The sequence below is a fragment of the Lepidochelys kempii genome, chromosome 14 (assembly GCF_965140265.1).
Source record: "Lepidochelys kempii isolate rLepKem1 chromosome 14, rLepKem1.hap2, whole genome shotgun sequence".
In the NCBI taxonomy this organism is placed as follows: Eukaryota; Metazoa; Chordata; order Testudines; family Cheloniidae; genus Lepidochelys; species Lepidochelys kempii.
Genome location: NC_133269.1, coordinates 6,640,520 through 6,667,207, shown reverse-complemented (window position 1 = coordinate 6,667,207; position 26,688 = coordinate 6,640,520). Strand labels below are relative to the sequence as shown.

At 48.7% G+C, this 26,688-nt stretch overlaps 1 protein-coding gene across 12 annotated transcripts in view; it reads left to right on the top strand.

Moving 5' to 3' along the window:
* The window catches only part of ARSG (arylsulfatase G), an 84,333-nt gene that overhangs the window by 19,090 nt on the left and 38,555 nt on the right, over nucleotides 1–26,688 (top strand). For 4 of the 12 annotated variants that reach the window (XM_073311673.1, XM_073311675.1, XM_073311674.1 and 1 more), the window contains exons 2-5: nucleotides 16,728–17,592; nucleotides 21,684–21,871; nucleotides 23,737–23,784; nucleotides 25,851–25,962. In XM_073311673.1, coding sequence (XP_073167774.1) covers nucleotides 17,369–17,592; nucleotides 21,684–21,871; nucleotides 23,737–23,784; nucleotides 25,851–25,962 — 572 coding nt within the window. In that variant the 5' untranslated portion in view covers nucleotides 16,728–17,368. Of the gene's footprint in view, nucleotides 1–1,096; nucleotides 1,169–1,336; nucleotides 1,420–1,450; nucleotides 1,473–3,727; nucleotides 3,932–16,727; nucleotides 17,593–21,683; nucleotides 21,872–23,736; nucleotides 23,785–25,850; nucleotides 25,963–26,688 lie in introns of those variants that run through there. The other 8 variants (XM_073311678.1, XM_073311671.1, XM_073311677.1 and 5 more) reach the window with 8 other exon arrangements.

The following is a 26,688-nucleotide window of genomic DNA, read 5'->3' as shown; positions in this document are numbered from 1 at the left end:
GGAGGGGCTGCCGCCCAGAGTCAGTGTGCGTGGGCGGGGTGGCCCTTCGTCGTCGTCCTGGGTCTGCCGCTGTCACCCCAGGGTGACCCTCCCCTCCCCCAAATACCCCACACCCAAGGGGGTGGCCCTCCTCCCCGGATAGCTTGACTCTTTCCCCCCCCCTCCCCCGCCCAGAGCCAACGGGTGTCCTGCCTCTGCGGTGCACGCCCCCGGGGTGTCCCTCTTCCTCCCCCAACGCCCCGGGGGGTGCCGCTCCTCACAACCCCCAGGCTCTGCCCCCCACACCCAGAGACCCTTGATCCTTTGCATTTCCCCACTCCTCTTCAGCTACTAGCCCAGACCTGGGAGAGGGCGTCCCCCCTTCACTGGGGGCGCGGGGTGGTGATGGCCCTTCTGCCCCCCCGTCCCGTGCACAAGCCAGGGGATGCTCTCCCGCCGGAGCATCGGACGCGGGGCCCGGGGAGGCCGCCCAAGGTAACGAGGCCGAGCGAAGGGCAGAGCCGCAGCCAGCCCTGCAACAGCCGCACGCAGGGCTGTGGTTTGGCCAGCCGTGCACTCCGCTGGCCTTCAAAACCAGCCTCGCCAGAAGAGGGGCTGCAAGGAAGGCTGTTTCTTCTGCTCCTTCCAATAGCCCCGATGAGGCCATTATGACTGGGAATGGGACCCGCCGGCTTGCTTGCGGGTGGGAAGACGTGAGGGGAGCGGGGGGCAGCCGTGCATTTCACCGTACTGCGACCGGGGTGCAGGCAGCTGCTGGACTCAACCTTCAGCATCCTTCAAGCTGGATTCCAGAGGCTGCTCCAGGGATACGTGGCCAAACGTTCCCGGTTTACTGCCTAGACCCCAGAAAGAAATCTGAAAGGATTCCTGGCTGGCACCAAGCCACGGTCCTAGACCTGTCGTTATTTGATGCCAGAAGAGGAGCCGTCTGCATCGTAACATGCTACAGAATGTGATTTCATCACCATGCACCCGTGCAACGCCGAGCAAAGGCGCAGACTGCCGAGCAAGCAGCCCGCCCGCAGGAGCGCAGCAGGGAAAGAAGTTGGGTCGGAGGAGTTACCGCTTGCGTTCGGGGGGGGCGGGGGGGGCTGTGGCTTGGGGGGAGTAACTGGGGGAAAAACCAACATGCCGCAGCCCCCAGCGGCTTACTGCACCCTTGCAAAGGGTAAGTGGGGGGGGGGTCTCTGTTGCAAAGGGGTCGGAGCAGGGGAGGGGGAGGGGGGGGCTGCAGCTGCTGCTCGCGCCGCCCGGGCTCGGTGTCTCCCCTCCCCCACGCCTCTGGCAGCGCGGCTGCCCCGCTCCCCCCCCCCCCAGGGGAGGGGAAACCCTGGAAGCGCCTCTCCTCGCGTTCGGGGCCCCGGCGGGCGCGAGCCCGGCGGCAGCAGCCTCCGGCTCGGTGGCGCGAGCGCGTCCCAGGTTCGAGAAGCTCGTGCAGCTGCCGCCGGCTGGAGCTGGTCCGGGCAGAACAGGTTTCTGCCAGTTTGGGTGTGGGTGTGGCGGCGGCTGTGTGTGTGTGGGGGGGGGGGGCGGAGCGGTCCCCTGGCTGCAATGGGCCGGGATCCCGCCTGGTGGCTCCAGGCGCTGGCGTTGCATGGTTGCATCCCCCGAGCAGGGAGCCAAGCGGATCGGCCCCCAGCCCCCGAGTCAGCAGTTTGCAACCTGCACCCCTGCGTGTGCCGGAGTCGGCTCCCTGGGAGCTGGGCTTTGTTGTTTTTTTTTTTTTTTAATGGCGTGGGCCGGGCGGCTGCCGCTTCTCATTGTTCTGCAGCCAGCCCGGCCGCGCCTGCGAATTTCCCCGCGCTGCTCCCTGGCTCCCCGGGCCGGGCCGGGCCGGGCCTGGCGGGGGCGGGGGGCGGGGGGCGAATTAGACTTTATTCGCCTGGCCGCAACTAAAATCACTCGCCCTCTGGGCAAAAGGTTAAGGAGACTCTTGCGGGGGGGGGGGTGTTTAAATCTTACTGCGGCGAGGACGTGAAGAGAGGGTGATTTTGCTAATGCTGACCCGCTTTTAACTGCGGAAGAACGGGAAAAGAAAGGGTTAACTTGTCACCCCTGCTGCGTTTAAGGGACTCGCTGGGTAGGAAGAGTCGCGTTTTATTTAGCAGGTTTCAGAGTAACAGCGTGTTAGTCTGTATTCGCAAAAAGAAAAGGAGTACTTGTGGCACCTTAGAGACTAACCAATTTATTTGAGCATGAGCTTTCGTGAGCTACAGCTCACTTCATCGGATGCATATTGTGGAAACTGCAGCAGGCTTTATATATACACAGAGAATATGAAACAATACCTCCTCCCACCCCACTGTCCTGCTGGTAATAGCTTATCTAAAGTGATTTCCAGCACAAATCCAGGTTTTCTCACCCTCCACCCCCCCACACAAATTCACTCTCCTGCTGGTGATAGCCCATCCAAAGTGACAACTCTTTACACAATGTGCATGACAATCAAGCTGGGCTATTTCCTGCATAAATCCAGGTTCGGGGTGGGGGGGATGTGAGAACCTGGATTTATGCAGGAAATAGCCCAGCTTGATTGTCATGCACATTGTGTAAAGAGTTGTCACTTTGGATGGGCTATCACCAGCAGGAGAGTGAATTTGTGTGGGGGGGTGGAGGGTGAGAAAACCTGGATTTGTGCTGGAAATCACTTTAGATAAGCTATTACCAGCAGGACAGTGGGGTGGGAATAGGTATTGTTTCATATTCTCTGTGTATATATAAAGCCTGCTGCAGTTTCCACGATATGCATCTGAGGAAGTGAGCTGTAGCTCACGAAAGCTTATGCTCTAATAAATTGGTTAGTCTCTAAGGTGCCACAAGTCCTCCTTTTCGTTTTATTTAGCGTGTAGCAGAAACGGATCGAAGAATGGGAGCGATTCTTGGCTCTTTGGGGTGCGCTCAGTTCACGCTGCAACCTCCCATTCAACCGGTCACCCCCCCACTTCACTGTCAAGCCCCGCACCGTTTTGGAGGCTCAGTGTTGCATCCCATTTGTTTAGAGAAGGGCCCCTCCTCTCTTGTGGAAAGGAGACAGAAGGGATATGTGTGTAAAGTAAAGGAAGCAATGGGTCTCTTCCCCCCCTCTCTGTTTGCAACCTGCTAGTTACTGCTGCTGACAGGTTTCAGAGTAGCAGCCCTGTTAGTCTGTATCCGCAAAATGAACAGGAGGATTTGTGGCACCTTAGAGACTAACCAATTCATTTGAGCATAAGCTTTCGGGGGCTACAGCCAACTTCATCAGATGCATAGGATGGAACATATAGTAAGAAGATTATATATATAATAATATATATAATTATATATATAATATATAATATATATTAATATATATAATATACACACACATAGACACACCTACAGAAAACATGAAAAGGTGGAAGTAGCCATGCCAACAGTAAGAAGCTAATTAATTAAGATGAGCTATTATCAGCAGGAGAAAAAAACTTTTGTAGTGATAATCAAGATGGCCCATTTAGACAGTTGACAAGAAGGTGTGAGGATACTTAACAGTGGGGAAATAGATTCAGTTTGTGTAATGACCCAGCCACTCCCAGTCTCTGAGCTTGAATTAATATGCAAACTAGATACCTTTAACTTGGGGTTTGAATAGAGACTGGGAGTGGCTATATGTTCCATTCTATGTATCTGATGAAGTGAGCTGTAGCCCACGAAAGCTTATGCTCAAATAAATTTGTTAGTCTCTAAGGTGCCACAAGTCCTCCTTTTCTTTTTTTAGGTCCTGCTGGTATCCCACTAAAACTCTGCTTGCTTTGAAACAGCTGCATCCAACATTTTCTTTAATTCCCAAATACAGTTGGCATGTGCAGTTTAGAAAGACACGCAAGATGGGATCCTGTGGCTAATGTGTGTGACAGTGCAAAACAGCAGCCCCAGCCTGCTATGGGGCAGCAGAACTGCAGGAGGGAATCTGGTAAGCTGCTCTTTTAATAATAATGCATAGCACCTGCACGTGCTGCATCTTCCAAGGACCGTACATTAATTAATTCATTATTTTAAAAGCCTAATTAGTGCCCAAACCTTTCCTTTTTAGTGCTACAATAATGATAGGTCTCTTTTTGCAGCCTTAACAAACAAATTAAAAGCCTGAGTGCGGATTTCACTTTTAATCATTAGAAAAAATAGCCATTTTTGTTAATTGTTTTAAAGCTTTGCCTTGGTTTTCGTGTAAAAAAGAAATGATCTAGTCATAAAATAGGCAGGACAACCCACCATGAAATTCACATACAGATGGTATTATTGTTTTTATAATTATTATTTGTTTGTATTATTGTAGCTCTTCAGAGCCCTAGTCATAGAGCAAGACCCTGTTGTGTGAGGTGCTGTACAAACACAGAACAAACTGTCCCAAAGAGCTTAGCTGCCTTGAACTTTAAACAGGATGAAACTTTAAACAAATGAGGGATGCAACAAAATTATCCATGTAAGAAACATAAAAAGCCACATGGGTTCCTTCTGTGGAGCGATGGCTCCCAAACTTTTTCATGCTGTGACCTCCTCACGTCAGATAACACGACCGCGAGGGGTCTGAGAGGTGGTGATGGGGTTGGAAAATTAAAGACTCGAAAAACAGGTTCTGCCCCTGCGGGAGCGGGGAATTTGCAGAGCGAGCCCACCCTGTGCTCACCTGGCAATGGTAGCTCCTGTCCCACATGGCTGGCTGGGCTTGGGTCCCCATTCTGGGCATTGCAGCCTGGTCCCTGGTGTGTGGGTTTGTGTCACAGCACTACACAGGTTTGGCCTGCTCCCTCTAATGGAGGAGTGGCTGGGCCAAATTTGAGTGAGTGGCGTTGTGAGTCCGTGCGCCATGAGCCAAGCCGTAACACCTGGAGCAGGGATTTGAGCCCTGCAAGATGGGAGCCTCTTCAGCTGGGACATATTCTGGCTTTCTTACATTTTCTTTTTTTCCTCTCTTTTTTCAAAATCTCTCCCCCTCCCCCTCCACCCCCCCGGCACCCTTTTGCGACCCTTTCTGGGAGTTGCGACACACAGTTTGGGAAATGCTGCTGTAGAGTTAATAACTCTGTAACCTCAGCTCCACGGTTCTCTATTCTGTAATTTTCCAGAATAAAGTGAGGGGAAACCAAATTTTTGTGGAATGAGGGTAACCTTGGGACTAAAATGAGAGACTTTCCGCCAAACCAGGATCATTGGCAGGTATGTTGCTGAGCCATAGGAGGAGGCATGCACTTATTCTACCTATGCTGGTTCTGCCGGTTCTGTGGCTAAACAATACTTGAATCTTAGCAGCAGCCCAGTCTGGCATCTTGTGCCAGCATTCAGTTTTTGCTTTCTAAGTTAACTTGGTTGATGATGTGATGAGCTTTCCTGACTCAAAAAGGTCCATTCTTTGGAGTCTGTCTCCAAAGAAGCCTGTGTTTTAGGCTGTTATTTAACCTCTGGAAAAAGAACCTTTTGGGCTTGAAAAATTATTGCTAGCCCCATTTAAAAGAGTCATATTATATACCTTGTTCACTTTTGCCCATGGAGGTATTTGGTGCTTTGTTCTCTAAGTGCACATACTGTGTACTTGATTAAATCAGATTCTGGTTCTTCTAGTTTTTTTTAATTTCAACATCCCTCTACACACACCATTGTTTGTGACTTAAAGCAGGGCTCTTGTTCTGGATTCTTGAGCCTTGTACCATTAATCATTGGTGTTTGTGTTTAAATTCAATGACTTTTGCCCACTTGTAGCAAATTTAAAACTTTTATTAAAGCTAATGTTAAAAAAATTATATAATACATAGGTTGAGAAAAGTGCCTGTACATCTGGGTATAGTGCTTAGATTATCCACAAACAAAAGTTTGTTTTTAAAAGTCATGTGATACGTAGAGTACATAATCGGCAATAACCCAGATTTAGGTGAATAGATTTAACAATACAGTTTAGATATTAGAATCCGAATACTCGTGTACATCATTCATGAAAAGTTGTACAGAGATTTGGTTGTGGAAAGAAAAATATATCAATGACTGGAGATTGTCCCTCAGTATTTGAGAATTATGTAGGTTGTCCATTTAGAAAAAACAGTCCATCAGGGAAGTATTTGAGTTACTTTCCTGATTGTGCTTCTCATCGGCACACTAGCTCATCCCTCCTGTTATTGCCGATGTACGGTGATGGTTCTAGGTAGATGTCCCTCGACCACCTGATGGTGTCCGATACTGTGCTGAATGGAATGCATATTCCTGTTTTTGTGTCTTTTTGTAACTTAAGGTTTTGCCTAGAGGGATTTTCTGTGTTTTGAATCTGATTACCCTGTAAGGTATTTACCATCCTGATTTTACAGAGGTGATTCTTTTACTTTTTTCTTCTATTAAAATTCTTCTTTTAAGAACCTGATTGCTTTTTCATTGTTCTTAAGATCCAAGGGTTTGGGTCTGTGTTCACCTATGCAAATTGGTGCGGATTTTTATCAAGCCTTCCCCAGGAAAGGGGGTGTAGGGTTTGGGGAGGATTTTGGGGGGAAAGACATTTCCAAGTGGGCTCTTTCCCAGTTATATATCTGTTAGACGCTTGGTGATGGCAGCAATAAAGTCCAAGGGAAAAAGGAAAATAGTTTGTACCTTGGGGAAGTTTTAACCCCAGCTAGTAAAAATTAGCTTAAGAAGTTTTCATGCAGGTCCCCACATCTGTATCCTAGAGTTCAGAGTGGGGAAGGAACCTTGACATATTCCGCATTCTCTCAGCACTTGTTCGTTACTGGTGTCCCATGCGCCCAAGGCTCTGATGGTCAGTGCGTGTGTCTGAACCTGGTAATCCTTAGCTCTCAAGGTTTCTGCCAGAGGGGTGCATAGGTGCTCTGCACCCACCAGCAACCAAGCTCCACGCTCCCCACCTTTTCCTCCTCCCCTGAGTGCGCCACGTCTCCACTCCTCTACCTACCTCCCATTGTTTCCTGCCCGGCCGTTTCCAAACAGCTGTTAGCAAGATCCGGGAGGGAGCGGGAGGAGCGGGAATGTGGCGTGCTCAGGGGAGGAGGCGAGGGCGGGGTTTTGGGGAAGGGGTTGGAATGGGGGCGGGGCCCCATGGAAGGGTTGGAGTGGGGGCAGGGCCGGGGCTCTGAGCGGGGGTCGAGCACCCAGAGGAAAGACGGAAAATTGGCGCCTACGGAGGGGTGTATTTCTCCAACTTTTGAGCTTGGGCATCGTGGAAGGCCGGGGTCCTGTTTTCGAAGGGCACTGTGATATCCACCATGATGATCTTCTTCCGGTCCTCATTGGTGATGATGATGATGTCTGGCTGTTGGTTCTGGGGATGGCAGAGTTTATGGCAACCTTCCCCAGGGGTGGCGTGGTGGCTCTGGCCAGGCGATCTTGGATGGTGTTGCATTACAGCTACCAGGCTCTGGAATGGGGCTTGCAGCTACACAGGACGTGGGGTAGGAGTACTTCATTCAGACCAGAATGGGGTATAAAACCCGATCTTGTTTGCTCTGCTGTACTTATGGACTGTGGAAACTTGCCACATTGCCATGGTAATATAAAACTATAACAAACAAATAACTCTGCCTAGTTCAAATGGGACTCAGAAGAACTTTAAGGAATCTGGTTTATAAACTTTCAAAAATTAGGAAATAAATCAAGATCTTTGTTTGATTCTTAAATCATTCTGCAGTGCTCATTGCATCTCATATGGCATGTATAATTTCTCAGTGGGTAAAGCCCTCCGTGGTCCCTGTCACTCAAATCGGGGATAGTAAATGATCACTCACGCACAGACACACACACAGACACACACACACACACACACACACGTTATTGAGAAACAATCTGAGCTTTCTTCAACTTCAATTGGCAGCTCAGGTAACTCCCATTAACTTTCAATTGGCAACTAACTCCCATTGACTTCAAAGGGCTTAGCCTGAGTGAAGACATCAGCATATGTCCCATCCTCTGTAATTCCTCTTTACTAAAAACCTTTGTGCGAAAAGCATCTTTCTGAAGAGTTCATGGCCCTATCCTCCAGCCATTCACCCTGTTGGTTAAAGGTAAAGTAGTTTTGAGGCAGTAGAAGAGATTTGTGGCTCCAGGTGAGAAAATAACATGCCAGTGTTCTCAGAACAAAGAAAGAAAAAAAGGCCAACACCTTTCTTTTGGGCAAAGCTTGAATGCAGCCCTGTCCTTGTCTGGCCTCTCGGTTGATTGAACTCTTCTTTGCTCATCCATCTGTCCTTTTCCATACATGTCTGCCTCCCTCCTCCTCTGCCCATTTCCGCTCATTTCCTTTGCTCTCCCTGACACTTTTCCTCCCACTTTATTTTGCAGAGTGTTGTTCATGCAAACTGTCCACACTTCGCAGGTTGTTGTGTTCTGTGTAGTTGTAGTCGCATTGGTCCCTCTCACCAACTGAAGGTGGTCCAATAAAAGATTATTGCCTCACCCTCCTTGTCTCACACTTCACTGAAGGTAATAAGGGAAATCAAGGAGGCATTGGCAAGGAAGATGTGCAGTTTTGGGTGAGGTCTGAGGGCGATGAGGAGAAGGAAGGCTGTACCAGATGGTGGCAGCTGCGGAGGGGTAGGCTCTTGGCAGCTGTGATGGGAGATGGTGCACGATGTGATGAAGGAGAAGCAGGGAGGGGAGGAGAGAGAGGCAGGTGGTCTTTTGAGACTGGAGCGGGCTGGAGAAGCTTCTTGGGTAATTTTGAAAGCAGGTGGGAAAATAAAATGAATTAGATGCCGACGTGGCCGGGGAGGCCGTCGAGTTGTTTGGAGATGGGGATGTTGTGGGAAGCAGTGTTCTGAACTGGCTGGTGTCTGACGAAAGGGCAGTTCATTTACAAGCGTGAGGTGTCTTTGGCTCTTAGTCCTTCCTCCCTGGTTCATCCCACTGAACCCAGCTCCCCCTCTCTGGATTCCCTCCTGGGGATCCTCTGGTTCCCCACTGCGGCGGGGAGCACTCCTACCGCATCACCTGTTCAGCACCTCACTCCATGGCTTGCCCATGTGCTTCAGGCCAGTCAAAGGGCCTGCTCAGCCCCAGGGTCCTCACACAATGGCTTGGAAACCAGGGGACTCGGGCTAAGGTATAGACTCTACCTCTCTGATTCAAACTTTCTTTGGGGGCTGCTGACCCACATTAGCTCCCTGTGGTCTGGGATTTAGTAGTGGAGACGGTCCATCACTGAGCTTTTGGGACACACGTCGGGGGGCTCACCGAGCAGGCTCAGAAAAGCCTCTCTTTGTGTTTTAAACGGGCAGATTCTTCCATAGTTCAAAGGGGTCACGTTGTTGGGTCCTGGCTGACAGCTCCATTCTCCAGGCCGGTCTGGAGTTGTGTAGAGATTAGCTCACAGTGGCCCAAAGACTCATTCTCTCCAGAGCAGACTGGTGACAATTTAATGGATACAGTTTTCTGTACAGGTAAAAAAATAAAGACCATACAGACATTTACTGCTCTCCCCTCTGGCTATGCCCACCCTGCTTGGATTTACTTTACGGTGGCCATTGATTAGCCAAATCACAGCATAGCTTCTGTTCTGAGGGGGGGATAGGTTAATTGGCCTCACTATTAAAATATAGCTGTCCAGTGTTCAAGAACCATTTACTGCAGTGGGCGAAGCTTAGCTTTATGGGCAGCATTTCTCTCCTAGTAGAAACTGAAGGATGCTGCATGGAGACGTATTGATAATTTCCACCCTGTTGAAGCCTTCTGGTGCCTTGCCATTGAATGGCGCAGTGATGCGCAAGCTCCACAGTGGCTTTAGGCTTCCATACACTCAGCTTGTTGTGGTGGCAACCCTACAGCTTTCTCCCCTTGCGCTTGAACAGGCAGTTTTCAGATATGCAAACTCAGACAGGGTGGTGTGCAAACATACAAACCATACGGCCGTTAAAGAAGGAATTCTGTTCAAACAATGTGGAGTGACGTATTGTTAGATAGTCCAGGAATTCTCAAGCTAGGACAGCCAACCGCAGCACCCAGAATTCAGGAACTGTCCTGGCCTCTGTTTGAAGAGAGTGGAGTTTGTTCCTCAGGAAGCCCTGCAGTTGTTCTAAGGAGTGACTGTGGCAGGTGAGTTCGCTGCTGGGTTGCAGCATTTTCAACTGGCGAGACACCCCTCCCGCCCTCTTGCTTCTGACCGGGGGCTCCGATTCAACAAAGCACATAAGCATGTGCTTGAGTCCGCCCCTACTAAGCAAAGCACTGAAGCCCATGCTTAAATCCCACTGAAGTCCATGGGAAAAGCACATGCTTTAGTACTTAGCTGAATATGGAGTTTGCATCACTCGTTTTCGGTCAGGATGACTACCCTGGACTGGACAGGGAAAACTTGGAGTAGCTGATCTGCCGTGTGTGCATATCTAGGTTTCTTTGGACTTCGTTCCACATCTCTGTTAATGGCCTTTGAGGGTGTCTGTCCACTGCAGCTGGAAGCAAGCCTCCCAGCTGGGGTGGACAGACACCTGCTAGCTCCGCTCAGGCTAGTGCACTAAAAATAGCCGTGTGGACTTTGTGTCTTGGGCTGGCCACCTGAGAGCACACCCAGAGGGCCAGCCGGCTCTGAACTCGGGTGGCCAGCCCCCGCTGCTGCCTGTGCCACAATGGCCACATAACTATTTTTAGCTCTCTAGCTCCATCATAGCGAGTGCCTTTCTGCCTATCCCAGCTATGGGCGTGTTCCCAGCTGCAGTGCAGACATACCCTGAGAGCTAAGAGGATCGAGCAGTTTTCAGTTAGAGAGAAGACAATGCCCTTTGAAAATGGTTCAGATTGCTTGTGTTAGCCACATTAGACCCGCTTACCTCCCTACAATAAATTGAAACACCTGCCAAACGTTCAGCCTCACTGTCAGATGTCTGGACGTGCAGTTAGTTTGGTCAGGCAGGGGTGTGGCAATGTATTATTGGGGTAGGTCACTCATGCTAGATGAGATTTGCCAGGCAAAGCCATAAGCCCTTTTATTAGCAGGAAGTATCCTACCAGCAATGTTTGTTTTTCATATATACAATTTTAAAAGACACCTTGCTTGGGCATTTTCAACGAGGAGTGCCGTTGCACCCTTCTTGCACAAAAGGACACATTTTCACAGGCTGTTATTCTGAAATGCAGATTAGGCTCTTTCTCGTGATGCTTAACTTTGCTTTGCTTGCTTACTTCACTGTGCTATTAGAATGGGAAGACTGATGTGCATGTGGCTAGGATGTAATGTGCATGGAGAATTTCTGCAAACCAGGCAGACAGCATGGCCCCCATCCTGCAAGGTACTCTGTGCACTAGAGTGACAACATAGAGTCCCACATTGGGCCTCACTGTGCCCATTGATGTGAATGGCGAGCACATACGGGCGCTGGGTCCTCGTGTATGGAGTGACCTGCAGGATCAGGTCCTAAGATCCTAGAAGTTTGAGATGGTAAATACCTACCAGACAGTTGCATGGACAAGGCAAGATACAGTGCCCCAATCGAGGATGTATCCATTTAAACTGATAGCAGACTTGATCTCATGCTGAAGGCTGAGAAGAAGTGAGTTGTTTGGAGGCCAGGAAAAATGTCAGCAGTTAGGGTGATGAGCTATTGCTTCTGGGCATGGGGGAGCATAGCCTGGCTGCAGCATTCTGGGTCAGCTGGGTCTGGATTAATCAGGGGCCCGACTGACCTTTGTCCCTTTCCCTAAACTGAATCTAAAGCTGAAAAAGTTCAGATAAGGGGCATCCTCTCTGATCCTCCCACTCTGTCTCCTTGACCTCAAACAGGATCTCCACGCTTTGCTCCACGACGTCCCCTTCCCATCATGATGGCTTCTCCCAGGAGGCTTCCTGGCCTCTTTCCCTTTCAGAGCCACCCATTAGACACTCCTCCACACCCCCAAACTGCAGGGATTGGAAACAATGGGGTCTCAATCTGTCTGCGTCTTCTGAATAGCCTTGCTTCGTGTGTCAAACCAGAATGTCATTGTGATTTCTTTTCTGGTGTTTTTAGATTTAGGGCTTTCTGAACAGCTTTGAACAAACTACATTTCTTGGTTCGGTCCTTTTACAATAGTATCAATGTGATCTTCCTCTCTGAGGAGGACAGGCACTGTTTCCAATAAGGACTCAAATATAGTTTAAGAATTGCTTATGGTAGAAGAGGCGTTTTGCGAGTGTGACCGAGTTTCCCATGGACTTTTAAAAAAGTGGTTACAAAATCCTCAAGATATTTAAAAAAAACCCCCATTTTAAAAAAACGGAATGGAGCAATTTTGAAGGGTGTTAGAACATGCATTGGAGACCAGAGCCTTCTGTCTGTAGAACAGGTGTATCCACAGCAGCCTTGGTGCCAGCGTCCCCTAGCATTGACCTGCCAATGTGCCACCCTGCTCTGTAGGGAACACCTTTGGAAGGGACCATGGGCGAAAGGGGAGTCAAACAGGGACAGGATTCTGCTGTCAGCTACTTCAGTGTAAATCCAGAGTCACTGTACTTAAGTTAGTGGAATACTCCACATTTACACCAGTGTAAATGAGATCAAGAAGGTCAGTTGTTTTTTTGTATAGTGGACACTTGCCCATTATTGGGGATTGGAAGAAAGTCAGTTGTTTTTTTGTGTAGTGGACACTTGCCCATTATTGGGGATTGGAAGAGGGACACCATCTTATTTCATATACACCCCAAACCAGCCCGCACAGGCTAATAACTTTCAGTCACTGCTGTTTTGAACCCCAATCTTCCAAACACTTAGGTCAGATCTACCTTAGATACTTGTTCTGGTATAATAATGTCGGTTAGGATGTGATTCTCTACGACGTTTGTAAAATGGCAAAAATACTTGAGTGTAGATACACAAATACTGACAAAAAAGTCCTTTTGCTGGGGTAGCTTATTTTGTTTGGGGAATGGCATAAGCTGTACTGGCAAAAGAATATTTCTGCTGGTATGAGCTGTGTCTCCACTAGGGGGGTTTGCTAGTACAATACCAGTGTACCAGTGTAGACATGTTTCTGGGGTCATGGGATTACATGAGAATGTCATGGGATTACATGAGAATGTCAGCTTTCTTTTTTTTTAAATAAAAACATAAGTCTCTAGCATTTGTCACTTTTGTCCAGCTTGTCCTTGTCCGTCCCTCCACGAATGCAAGTCGACGCCACACCATTCTGTTTTGTTGCGAGCATGCTTTATCATGGGATTGGCCCAGCGCATTGTCCGTCTGCCCAGTGATCGCTTGTGGTCTCTGGGGATGCAGTCACTGATGTGGGTTGTCCACCTATTGTCTTGCTTGCGGACTACATAACCCCGCCCATCTCTGCTTTGCGTCGTGCATTGCCTGCATACATCAGTCACCTCTGTATGCCTTCTGCTCTCATTCGGTATATGATCACAGAGCGTTGGTGTGGGGGTGAATGGGGTTTGACAGCGAAGTACGGCAGAGCATACGCTCTGGCACGTCTTACCAAGCTGAGAAGGTGTTGAGCTAGCATCCAGGGCAGTAGGGAGTCCGACAGTACCTCTATTACTCTAGGGCAAGCCAGCCAAAGTGGAGGGATACCGCACCTACAGGGCACAAGGGCTGGCACCCCTAATACACTGCTACAAAGTTCTCCTTCCAAACAAGCCACATAAAGCAGAATAAACCGGGACACTGAGCACAGACTCTTGCGTTGGCCTGACCATCACTCACAACCCAGGATAGCACAGGACGAAAACCGGAAAATGGCTAAAAGAATAGTCCAACTATTTGTTGCAAGTCACAACACAAGCCTAGCCCTCATGCTTGTGGAAAAAGCTTGAAAAAGTGATCCCGAAGAGCTCAAAATCCAGAAAGCAAATAACAGGAACCCCCTCCTCACCTTTTTTAATTTTTAAAATCTTGTGATTTCAAAGCCCGTCTCAAGATTCTGGAACACTTGGGTGTTGGCAAATTTGCACGTGGAGGTTACGCCATGAGGAACTGTTCATAGTGGCAAATGCGATACCTGATAGTGTTTGCTGGATCAATCCCTTGGGCTGGATTGGAACCAGAGTCATTTTATGAAAAGGTGATAAGAATTGGTTTATTTTATTTCTTTTATTCTGGGAATATTTTTTTTCAGTGAAAGTTGGCAAACTATGGGATGTTTCTCTGTGTACACAAGGCAATATTTAAAGAGCTCTGCAGTGTTCGTCAGCCTGCAAACAGTTTTCACCTGAGAAAAGAGAGCATCCTGTCCCTACTTATTTCAGATGCTTCCCTTTTCATTAGGAGGAAAAAAACTAACTAAAACAACCAACCCAGCCCAGAGACTGATAACAGGAAAACCAGTAAAATCTGTCTGGGAAATATATAGAGACTAAGAATAACTTTCATCAAGGGAGCCCTGCAGGGAACAATTTGGGCCCATTCGTTCACAACCTTCTTTCTAAAAGCGGCAAAGAGTCCTGTGGCACCTTATAGACTAACAGACATATTGGAGCATGAGCTCCAATGCATCCAACGAAGTGGTATTCACCCACAAAAGCTCATGTTCCAATACGGCTGTTAGTCTATAAGGTGTCACAGGACTCTTTGCTGCTTTTACAGATCCAGCCTAACACGGTTACCTCTCTGAAGCTCTTCTTTCTAAAGGAATTCTGCCCCCATAAGTCTGTTTCACTACAATGGGAATCTGTCCAGAAATGAAGGAAATTTAGTACCAATCTAATCTAGCTCTCTGTCTGATACAGGTTCTTTTTGGTAGGGTAATACATGAGGGAATGACTGTGGTTTTGTGGTTAATGCACAGGAATGGAAGTCAGGACTTCTGAGGTCTATTCTTGGCTCAGACAGTGGCTCATGTGTGATCCTGGACAAATCACTTAGATTGTATGCGCATCTGAAGGTCTGTTCTGTACCTCACACACTTCATTAATGAATGTCTGTAAAGAGCTTTGAGAGCCTCAGATGAAAGGCGTTCAATAACTTCACAAGGTTATATTTATTACGATGATTTTTCATTATAAGTTAGAAGACTAAAGAAAGCTGCAGATCTGAACTGAAGTCCTAAGATTTTTTAAACTTAATAATGAATTGATGGCTAATTTCCCACTGCCAGCTGCTGAATTCTTGACCTACACATGGTGCTTGTTGTGTTTTCTCTCTTTTTACCCTGCCTCTCATGGTCCTTTTTGCTTTTGATTATTCATTTATTTACGCTTCCTACGAGTTTATCGAGATCATTCTGAATTTTGTTGCCCTCCTCAGATGTGTTGACTGACCCACAAATTTTGTATTGTCAGCTGCACATTCTTTCCTCAAGGGCACTGATACACAACTGGAAACATCTGTCATAATACTGGCCCCAGCTGGACTCCGCTAGCTTGCTCTGTCCACTTCAAGTTGCTTATACTCAGTGCTTTCTGTATTTGATATTCAAGCCAGTTCTTTGCCCATTCAAATGTCTCACCCTCTGATATCATTCTTATTGTCCTTGCAGATTAGGCTTGTGCTGATGGTTTTGTATAAACAGCCTGAAGTCCTGTAAATTATACGAGCTTCCCGCCACCTCATTTCTTGTTACTGTCTCATGAAATTCACTGATTTCTTAGGCATCAGCTCATTTTTTGGTAAATCTTGGCGGATTAGTTTAGTTAAATCGTAACTTTCAACATGTTCCCCAACTATAACTCCAGGCAGTTTCTCTAGACAGCCCTACAGGCATTTGGTCCCTTAGTTCTGCCTTATGTACCTTCCTATAACCGCCTTGGACCAAATCTGCCCCCAGCTTCCACCATGCAAGCACACTGATTTCCGTGACAATCCATCAGCACACAGCTACTACATTGCCTTCTCTCCAGCCTTTCCGGCCCTGCCCTGTATTTATGAGCCCAGCGCTGCTCTCTGTGCACTAGATTCTGACACCCTTACTCATGTAGAGAACTCCTTGAGTGATTCCACTGACATCAACAGGACTACTCGTGGGATAAGCTGAAATTCCAGATGAGGAAGCGTGGCATGTTCTGGCTCAGTATGAGGAGTGGGTCTATTCAGTGTAAAGAAAGTTTAATTTTTAAAATTGAGTTTTACTAACTGACCTTAGTCCTTGTAAATTATTAAAAATTGTGGAAAGTCTTCACATCAATCTCATCTGCCTGTTTGCTGTCTGTAATGCAGATTAGTAACACCCTATGACATAAGAACATAAGAACGGTCATACTGCGTCATACCTATGGTCCATCTATCCCAGAATCCTGTCTTCCAACAGTGGCCAGTACCAGATCTTCAGAGGGAATGAACAGAACAGGGCAATTAACAAGTGATCTATCCCCTGTCGTCCAGTCCCAGCTACTAGCAGTCTGATGTTTAGAAATACCCAGAGAATGGGGTTGCATCCCTGACCATCTTGGCTCATAGCCATTGATGGACCTAACCTCCAGGAACTTATCTAATTCTTTTTTGAATGCATGACCTCATGCTCAAAGATCAAATCTGAGATCACATTGCAAATCTAGGCAAAATTACTTCTCCAGTGATCTTCAGCTCCTAGTTTTATAGGAAGAAGTCAGGCTTGATTGTTTATACAATCAGAGTCTGTATGTTTGATATATGGTGATTAGGGAAAATGGTCACTGTGTTTGTTTCCAGGCTTTGGAGTAGTTATCAGTTGAGTTACAGCAACCTTAAATTTGACAGCAAAATTGCAGCTGCTGTGTTTGAAAAGCAAAGGAAACGTCTGTGCAATAGAAAAACAATTCTTATGCTCACTAGGACTAAGGTTTAAAGCTTAACTCTTTCCAGTGCTAATTGTCTCTTGTTTTTCTTGCACAGGAACATTTGCTGTAATGTAAAGGTGTCCCCCTTATGGAATTCGAAGAACAGTTCAACATCATTTAACTTCAACTTTTGTCTATTCTTTTGAAGAAATGGACAACATCACTTTACAAGGCCAAATAGAGAATTCTCCTGTAGACATCAGTAATCTAAATTCCATGCGTCCTGAGACTAAGTAATTTATAAAATTGGATGCCATACAGAAGGTTTGTAATCAGGATAAAGAAGCTTTGGAAAAACAAGTAAACTTTATATTAATAAGACGTTATTTGAATTGCATATTTAGCAAAACCCCACAATTTTTAAATGACAATATGATTATTGTGACTTCCTACAAGATCTCACTTAGCATGTCAGCTGTTTGCAAATGGAAAAGAGAGAGGAAGATTATGGTTCAGTCGATCTCCAAATGATCAAAAGTCAATACTGCAGTTTTGTAACTTGTCTCTTCAGAGCCATGCAAAGATGTGAAATTTGTGTCTCTGCAGAATCCTAGGGCTGCTTTGGGTGGCAATAAACAGCTGAATCACGGCTGAGGAAAGCACAATGGGAGTTCTCAAATGAGCGTGTGGCAGGAATAGGCCACCACCACCTACTCACTCACGCTAAAGGTCTCCAGGAGGCATTCTCCTGACACCATGGAGATTCTGTTCCTGAAAATGCTTCTGCTACTGGCTGGCTGTTTAGGTTGGCTCTTTTATCACCTCTCAGATCTTTGTGTGGGTGAGAAGAGATCAGTTCAGAACAAGCCGAATTTCATAGTCATTTTGGCAGATGATGTTGGATGGGGGGACCTTGGGGCCAACTGGGCAGAAACCAAGGACACTCCTAACTTGGATCAGATGGCTGCAGAAGGAATGAGGTAAGCCTCAAAGAGGCGCCTGTGTATTTCTGAGTCTTCCATTTACCTGGCGTGTGATACCAAATGGCCGGTGGGCAACAGTAAAATGGACAGAGGTTCTCACTAGTTCTTAATCACAACAGTAAGTGCCAGTGTATCCTGTCTGAGATCCATGTGAGAACCATGCTGTGGACTACCGTGGTCTAATTCATCCTATGCTGAGACCCCACACCTACGGAGGCACGTGTGTCACTTATATCACTCATGCCCTCAAAATAGCAAGAGCAGGGACCTAGCGCCACCAATGGGGTGTGGCTGGGCAGGACACTGGGGGAACCCTGCCTGCTACAGTGGCCTGTAGGATGAAGGTCCAAAAGATATTGCACCTGCCTCAGAATTAGGCAGATTTCCCATGAGTTGGTTGGAGGCAAGGGGAGGGGAGGGAAACTGAGGGGAGAGGAGGAAGGGGAAGGTGATTAAAGCCCAGGAAGCTGAATCAGGAGCTCTGGGCTCTATTCCCAGCTCTGGGTGACCCTGGGCAGTATCTTTTCCCACCCTGTGCCTCAGTGTCCCTCTCAGCAAGATAGGGATAATAATGCTCCCTTACCTCACACAGAGGTTGCGAGGCTGAGCTTTAAGGCTGGCATTTTCAAAGGGGCCTTGGCGGGTTTGGAGATGGGCACCTAGCTTCCATAGGCCTCATTGACAGTTCCAGCTTTAGTGTCTGTTAAACCACTGAAATCGCCAAAAGAAGGGGTGATACAAGTGAACAGTATCCTTCTTATTTATGGCATTGGTCTGCAGGCAGCAGCAAGCCCAAAAGGTGCAGGTGGTGACCCAAGAAAGAATAAGCATTAGGACTGCCTTGGAAAACCTGCCCAGATGCACAGGAAATCAGTGAACATAGCATCCGTGCTTAGAACTTTGGTTGTTTGCAACGTATTTGTTCTTCATGCTGACTGTGGTCAACTTCAGACCAGCGTGGCAGAGAACCTGGGTTCTGACAGCCTAGGAACAGCTGATAGACAAATATTTGCATGAACCAATTGCCTAGGAGTAAAGACTTTTCTTCATTTTAGCAACTATTTAGAGGCAGGACCTGGTTCAAATGAACGAGTCTTGTCTTTAAGGACATTGATAAATACAAGTTATGGTAATCGCGGAGGAAATCATACCATGTCTTTTTGTGTAGAACCCAGAGAGAAATCTCAGCTGGAAAATGATCTTAATATTCCTTTTTACTGGGATATACAATGCATTGTAACAATAACCCTGAGCATCTGCACAGAGCTTTACATTTTCAAAGCTGTTCCCAAACATTAACTATTTAATATGTGGCCAGGATTAGGTAACAAGAATGCACAATTTATTCTCTCTCCAGTTCATTAACTCCTGTTTTAGAAAGGTTAGTGTAGCGGTGTTGCGGTCGTCCCTATCCCTCTGGGTCAGAGGGAGGCCACGCCACCTCACTAGTCACTGGGATCACAGCCTAGTGTCAGGGCATTATTCTTCCAGCCTTCATAACAGGGTGGGATCCTAATAGTCAAGAGGGATGAGGCCCTTGGGCAGGGCTGGGCTAATGAGTAGTCTGTGGGCTCAGGCCTGTAATCAGGCAGCGCAATAAAGCAGTCTGTGAGCTCTAACCCTTAGGCAGGGGAGAGCTAGCAAGCACTCTATGATGGGAAGTCTGCCATCCCAGGGGTAGGGGGGAACAAGCCCACAGGACTACACTGCATCCCAGCCCAGGGCCCTAACAGTGGCGGGGTGTCCCGCCGCTGGGTCAGCGGGGATCCTCTCGCAACATGCTGACCAGCTGTTAGGCCACAACACCACCAAACTGAAGTCTGGTTTCCCTGGGCTGCTTCCTACCAGAGTTCCAGATTGGGCTCCGTGGTCTCAAGATCCTCTGCTTCATTGGGGTATTCAGTTGCCGGCAGTCCCACCAGCTCCTCCCCGGCTTCGGTCCTCTCTCGGCTCCAATGGAGCTAGGGGCTCCGCCTTTTCTACTTCCTGCCCTGCCTCTCAACTTTCGGTGGGAGAGTCGAGCCTGGCCTGACCCTGCCCACCCGGGCAGAGAGAGTGGTTCTTCCCCGTCTAGCTTGGAGGGAGGCCACACTGCCTCACTACAGTTATAAAACCGCATATTTCAAGGTTTAAATCACCCACTCTCGCTATTTAGGGATTAGGATGAGACCTTCATGGGGGCATTTCACATCTTCCTATTGTAGGGTCCTTGTTCCCTCCTCTGGAGCATCTGGTGGTGGGCCCGGTCGGGACAGGATTCTGAACTCTGTGGATGAGAGGTCTGATCCAGTCTGGCAATTCCAGTCTGGCTCCTATATGAGATAGAAAAAACCTCCTAGATCAGGTACTGTAGTTCGCCTGCCTTCTCCCCAGGACTGCTAGATTGTTCCCTGCACTATATTTTCTAGTGCTTTGTCCTTTTGAGGTTCTTACCTAGGATTTCAGTCCTGTGGGGTATTTGGCAGTTGGTGCATGGAACTGTGCAGAGCTGGGGCTGCTCAGAGAATGATTTCCCAGAATTAAATGGAGAAACCTGACCGATGGAGCCAGTGTGTGGTTAACCAGAAGTGGGACAACAGCCTCAGATCAAGGCAGGCTGAGGAGCAGTGCTGGCTGCTTGAGAAAGGCCTCAGAAAGCTTGGGGGGAAGATAAGTATGATCTTGGGCTCCGATATAATCTGTGGGTGTTTAGTGGAATTTAAACACATGCTGAAGTGTTGTCCCAAATTGGGACAGTTTCCAGTATCAGGTCCTTGGTGCAGAGGGAAGTTGGTTCTGGCGATGGGGAATAGACAATAGAATTTAAGGAGATGACCCAGCCATGTATTCCAGACAAGACAAGTCTCTCACAATGCTGTTGTGGGTGTGAGGAGAATGGTCTGACTGTGAAGATACAAAGTAGGCGTTAGGGAAGTGGTGGGCCTGATATTTAAGGACTGAAATGCCCAGGGCCACACTGAAAAATGCATCTGCACTTGTGCATCTGATTGCCTGTGCCTCGCTAGGAACCCCCTCCCTTCCTCTTGGGCGAGAGCTGTGTCCCCGTCACCGCCAGGCTGGGTCACAGCACTTCCCGGTCTCTGAATGGAGAACCAAGAGAGAGGCTCCAGCTGGTACACAGTGCAGCTGCCCAGCTCCTCTAGAGTATAAGTTGTGGGGAGCACATCAAGTCCACTTCTGCCACCAGGCCGGGGCATTGGTCCTTCTCTTCAAAGCATTTAATGGAGCAGCTCCCCACTGCATTAGAGAGCACAGCTCCATCAATGAACTGCTGAGACAGTTGCCCTCCTTTGGAACAATGCAGATCATGAAGCGCGTGAAAGCCAGTGACAAATCCGTCTCATTTGAACGGCTCTGGTTATGGATGAATCTGGAATCGGATGGGCTTTCGGGAACCCTGCAGAACCTTCCTACTTGATAAAGTGTCTCCACCATATAATCACAGTGACGTTCCCAGCATCAGCCGCTCCCTGTTCCTACTCCCTCTCCAAAACACACTCTGCTCCCAGCAGAGCTTACCATGCCCCAAAGAGGGAAAAGAGCAAGAGACACCATGACATCCACTCAGGGCTTCACTGTTGCCAATTTCCTTTGTGCAGAAGGTGCTCAAATGCTAAGGGGATGGGTGGCAATTTGAAACCCAGATAGACTCATGGCAGTTTGAACAAAGAACTCAGCTATCGTCAGGCAGCTGAGCATCTCACTGGCCACTAACATGGACAATATGCCATTTGCACTTGTGGTAAGTGAATGGCAATCACGTTCCATTTACCTAGGGAGGTGGTGGAATCTCCATCCTTAGAGGTTTTTAAGGCCTGGCTTGACAAAGCCCTGGCTGGGGTGATTTAGTTGGGGATTGGTCCTGCTTTGAGCAGGGGGTTGGACTAGATGACCTCCTGAGGTCCCTTCCAACCCTGATATTCTATGAGTCTATGTGTATGTTTGTTTGCAGCCCTGGGCTCCTCGAACAAAGCCCAGCATGTGGGAACATGTCAATTTTTGCCAGCTAGCAGGGGTAGTTTTTGCAGCTTTTTGTCAGACGTTCCAGTCACAAATCCTAAGGTACGTTCTGCCTCTTTCTCTTCTAGATTTGTGGATTTTCACTCTGCTGCATCCACTTGCTCCCCATCCCGTGCCTCCCTGCTCACAGGAAGGCTCGGTATTCGCAATGGAGTGACCCACAACTTTGCTGTCACATCAGTGGGTGGCCTCCCCCTCAATGAGACTACGTTAGCTGAGGTTCTGAAGGAAGCAGGATACATCACCGGGGTAATAGGTAATTAATGCACTGCGGAAAGCTCACTGTTGTTCTGTTTTGCAATTCATTATGTAGACAATGGTAAACAGGGCTCAGGGCCATAGGTGCTGGAACAGACGTACTGGAGGTAGCAGCCCCTGGCTTGAAGTGGTTTCCATTATATACAGTTTGGTTCAATGGCTCTCAGTAGCCCCCTCCATAAAGATTGTTCCAACACCTCTGCTCAAGGGACACAGGATGGACCGTGGAGCTAATTTGTTGGCTCAGGTCCAACCGACGCTGGGAGTGGCTGCAAGTGATTATTACCACTTAGGTTGTACACTCTGGGGGCGTGGGGGGGGGTGGAGACTGTATCTGCCTCTGTGGTCTGTGCAGCACCTTGCACACCTGACTCTGCTTGGGGCTTTGGAGTGCTACTGTAATAGAAGCATTAAATAACGGTGATGGCTGTTCTGCGGAGGGAGCTTGAGCATCACGTCTAGGTCATGTCTAGGTCATGAGAAATATCATCTCGTTTGGCACTAAATGACCAGCACCTTTGCTGGCAGTCACAGCAGCTAAGTCAAACCTTGAAATACGCCGTGAAGACTGACTCTTCATTCACCTCCAGGATTGGTCCCTTCTGGGTTGGCGTTGAGGCACGTTGGCAGAATGGTCCAGGGGCAGGTTGAACTATGTGGTTCCCCTGGACCTTCGGCCAATATATATTCTCCAGAGGACTTTCTGCCTGTATCTCTCTCTCTATATCTATCTATCTATCTATATTTTTATTTCTTCAATATTGTGAAAATATATACAGGCGCCCATCCTCTGCTTGGGATTCTTTTCCCTACACTGAAACCCGTGCATTCATTAAAGAAGAACTTAAAGGATGTTTTTTTTCTGACTTTTCACTTTTTCTCTTTCTCTTTTTGCAGTTCTATGATGTTTTTAAAAAAATTGCCTTTTTAACTGTGTATTTTTCTGGGTGGTTACATCATGATGTGAACTAAATTTCTGGCTCCCTCCAAAATCTAAATGTGTGAATTGTTTAACTTCAGAAAAGTGTTTTTTCCTACATATAGTAACATTTAATCAAAGTATTAGCATGCGGAATGGTTCTGTGCCCACAGACCCAAATATTCCTTGATATAATACCCTGTGCTAACACGAAAAGCTATGTTATGTGTTATGTCAATAGTTCATGAGTTTCCAACTCCCTACTGCAAGCATATGGAGCGCTCGACCAACTTCCAAGGGAGTCATTCTAGTGTATCAGATCAGTCATCTGTGGATAATGAATAAAACATACACTTTCATTCGGAGCCATTGAAATGCAATGAAAGAAAGTCACAAAAACCGGAAAATTCAGTTAGTTAAATGCAGTTTGCCATTTCTTTACATTGACTTACATGCAAAACTATTCTTTGACTTCAAAGGTGGTTTTGCATGCAAAATTATGGCAGGATATGGGCCAGAATAGCTAAAGCTTCATAATTAAACTGTTGGTCATCATGTGGGGCCAAATTGTGGTAGGGCCTGAGAATATAGTGCTTGATCTTCGAAAACACATATGTGGCAATTCAGAGGAGGAAGCCAAGAATGGACCATTCAGAACCTCTTAGAATATCTTGTCTTTGAAAACTGAATGTCTGGCAGAACCTTGGTAAGGGTTTAAGGATGAGCGAGACTTGAGAAAACGTAAGAATTGTTTTATGAAATTCCTCTGAGATCTAACACCCTTATGGAATGGATCCCTTGGCAAAATGGCATGCTTTAAACAGGCCCTGCAAAGACAGCGACTCTTGTTGCTGGATTAAAATGTCAGGCCCTGGACACTGTATGTAATTTCTAGTACCTGCGAAGTTTACCTTCTGAAAAGACTTCCTATTGCGTCCACGCAGGTAAATGGCACCTCGGACATAGCGGCCTCTATCATCCCAGCTTCCGTGGTAAGATTTTGTTGTAAAACCCAGCATGGGTTTTTGTTTCCCACTGTCCCTTTCTCTTTTTAAACCCATTCGCCTCCTTCCTGGTAATTGCCCTCAGAGAGGGAGGAGCAAGCAAGGAGCAGGCTCCTCTGTCAGTCCCCCTGTAGGTCATTAGCTGCCAGAGGAGTTCTGCTGCCCTCTCCCGCAGCAGCAGGAGGGGTTTGCGGGGTGGTCAGTGACTTGAATTCTCCGTGGAGGGAGTAGCTCTAGTTATTGGGTGGGAATGCCTGTTGCCCTGCTCCCATGGGCTTGCAGAGTGGGGGTCCGCAGTCTATGAGGTGTGAATTCCTTTTGGTAGCCGAGGTGGAGTAGGGGATATTTGTGCTCTGGATTGCCCTGTGTTTAAGTTCACACTCAGGGCTGCTCCGACTGGGGTTGGTGGAGTTATCTCTGGGGTGGAGTTGACCCCAAAAGTCCATCTTCACTTGGAGGAAAGGCCAGCGCTGCGGTCAATTTGTCCTTAAAATAGAGTCCCTCTTCTTGTGCTATTTACTCGGTCTAGCCCCCCATTAACTCCATAGTAGAGCCCTTTAAAAAGAGGACCATGTTGGGGAAAAAAACACAGGAAAGTACAAACAATGAAGTCTCAATGGATCCTTGTCCTGTTATAACATGAGCTAGATCCCTGAACCTTCAGTAAGACCTCCATGGAGCCCCATGGGTGTGAGCATTCACCTGCATGGTCTGTGTGAAGGAGAGGTGTCTAAGCCAGTGGTTTTCAAACCTTTTTTTCTGGCAACCCAGTTGAAGAAAATTGTTGGTGCCCGTGACCCTATGGAACTGGGGATGAGGGGATTGGGGTGTGGGAAGGGCTCAGGGCCGGGGCAGAGGGGTGAGGTGTGGGGATGAGGGCTATGGGGTGGGGCCGGGAATGAGGCGTTCAGGCTTTGGGAGGGGGCTCTGGGCTGGGGCAGGGGTTTGGGGTGCAGGAGGGGGTCATGGCTCTGGGCTGGGGGTGCAGGCTCTGGGCTGGGGCTGGGGATGAGGGGTTTGGGGTGCAGGAGGGGGTCATGGCTCTGGGCTGGAGATGAGGGGTTTGGGGTGCAGGAGCAGGCTCTGGGTTTGGGGGTCTCAGGGCTGGGGCAGGGGGTTGGGGTTCAGGAGGGGGTCATGGCTCTGGGTTGGGGGTACAGGCTCGAGTGGGGCTGGGGATGAGAGGTTTGGGGTGCAGGAAGGGGCTCCAGGTTTGGGGGGGACTCAGGACGGGGCAGGGGTTTGGAGTGTGGGAGGGGGTCTGGGCTCTGGGTGCAGGCTCTGGGGTGGGGCCGGAGAGAATCATAGAATCATAGAATATCAGGGTTGGAAGGGACCCCAGAAGGTCATCTAGTCCAACCCCCTGCTCAAAGCAGGACCAATTCCCAGTTAAATCAGAAGAGGGGTTTGGGATGCAGGAGGGGGCTCTGGGTTTAAGGGGGGGCTCAGAGCTGGGGCAGGAGATTGGGGCATGGGGTTGGGGCATGGCCTTACCTCCGGTGGCTCCTGATCAGCGGCACAACGGGGTTGCTAAGGCAGCTTCCCACCTGTCCTAGCACCACGGACCGCGCTGCACCCTGGGAGCGGCGAGCAGCCGGTCCAGCTCCTAGGCGGAGGCGCGCAAGCAGCTCTGCATGGCTCTTGCCTGCAGGCACCGCCCCCTGGCCAGCGGGCGTACGGAGCTGGTGCTTGGGGTGGGGGCAGCGCGTGGAGCCAGATGGCCCCCCCGCCTAGGAGCTGGGCCTGCTGCTGGCCGCTTCTGGGGCACAGCACGGTGTCGGAACGGGTAGGGACTAGCCAGGCAGCACCGCGGATGAGACTTTTAACGGGCCGGTGCTGACCAGAGCTGCCGCGACCCAGTGCCTTACCTTCCGTGACCCGGTACTGGGTCATGACCCACACACTGGTCTAAGCAGCTGTTTTGCCTAGAACTGACCCTGTTCCCGTCCTTGTGTTTGTAAACTCAGCAGCAACAACTGTGTAAACAGTGTATAAAAGGCAAATGGCCACAGCGGGCAGCTGCGGACACGCTAACGCGCTTGTTTGGATCCCAGGTTTCGACTATTACTTCGGGATCCCCTACAGTCACGACATGGGTTGTACTGACACCCCAGGTTACAACCTCCCTCCCTGTCCGGCATGCCCTCGACACTCTGCGACCACAAGGTACAGCTTCTCCGGTGGGGTGGAATGGAGTCTGGGCTTTGATGGGAGCGGGTGTAAGTAGGATTTCACGTGATGGCATCTCCCTCATGCTAAGTGTCAGAGCTGAATGGAAAACGTTTTCTAATCGATCCCAGGAACAGAGAAATTGGCAGGGGTTGTAAAGATGAAGGGTTTGAATGAATGTTCGCTGCGGTCTCCTCTCCCCTTGCTCGGCCCCAGAGGGACCATCCCCTCTTACCCTGCAGTGTGTATAAAACACAGCAGGTTTGGGAGGCCAAGCTGGTTTGGGGGCGCCTTCACTCTCCTCCCCTGGCGTCACAGCACTGCTCCCTCAGGCCAAGGAAACCCTGAGGAACCTGTCAGTGCTCCTTCATGCACCAGCCAGAGGAGGTGACCAGAGAGCAAGACGAAGGGCCCTGGCCAGCTCCTGCTGAAGTCAGAGACCAAACAGGGTCCCTGGGAGGGAAGTGGTTAAGACACTTGTTTGGGACACAGGAGATCTGGGCTCAGTTCCTGGCTCTGCACAGACCCCCCCCAGTATGATCTTGGGTAAGTCTCTCAGTCTGTCTATGCCTCAGTTCCTGTCTGTTGAGACTATAATCTCTCCAGGGACTATCCCTTACTGAGTGTCCATCCAGCAAGGGGCCCTGAGCTAGGCTGAAGCCTCCTGGTGGTCCCGTGGTAACAAAAATGTGTTCGCTCTCCCGCAATGGGAGGGGCTGGTGA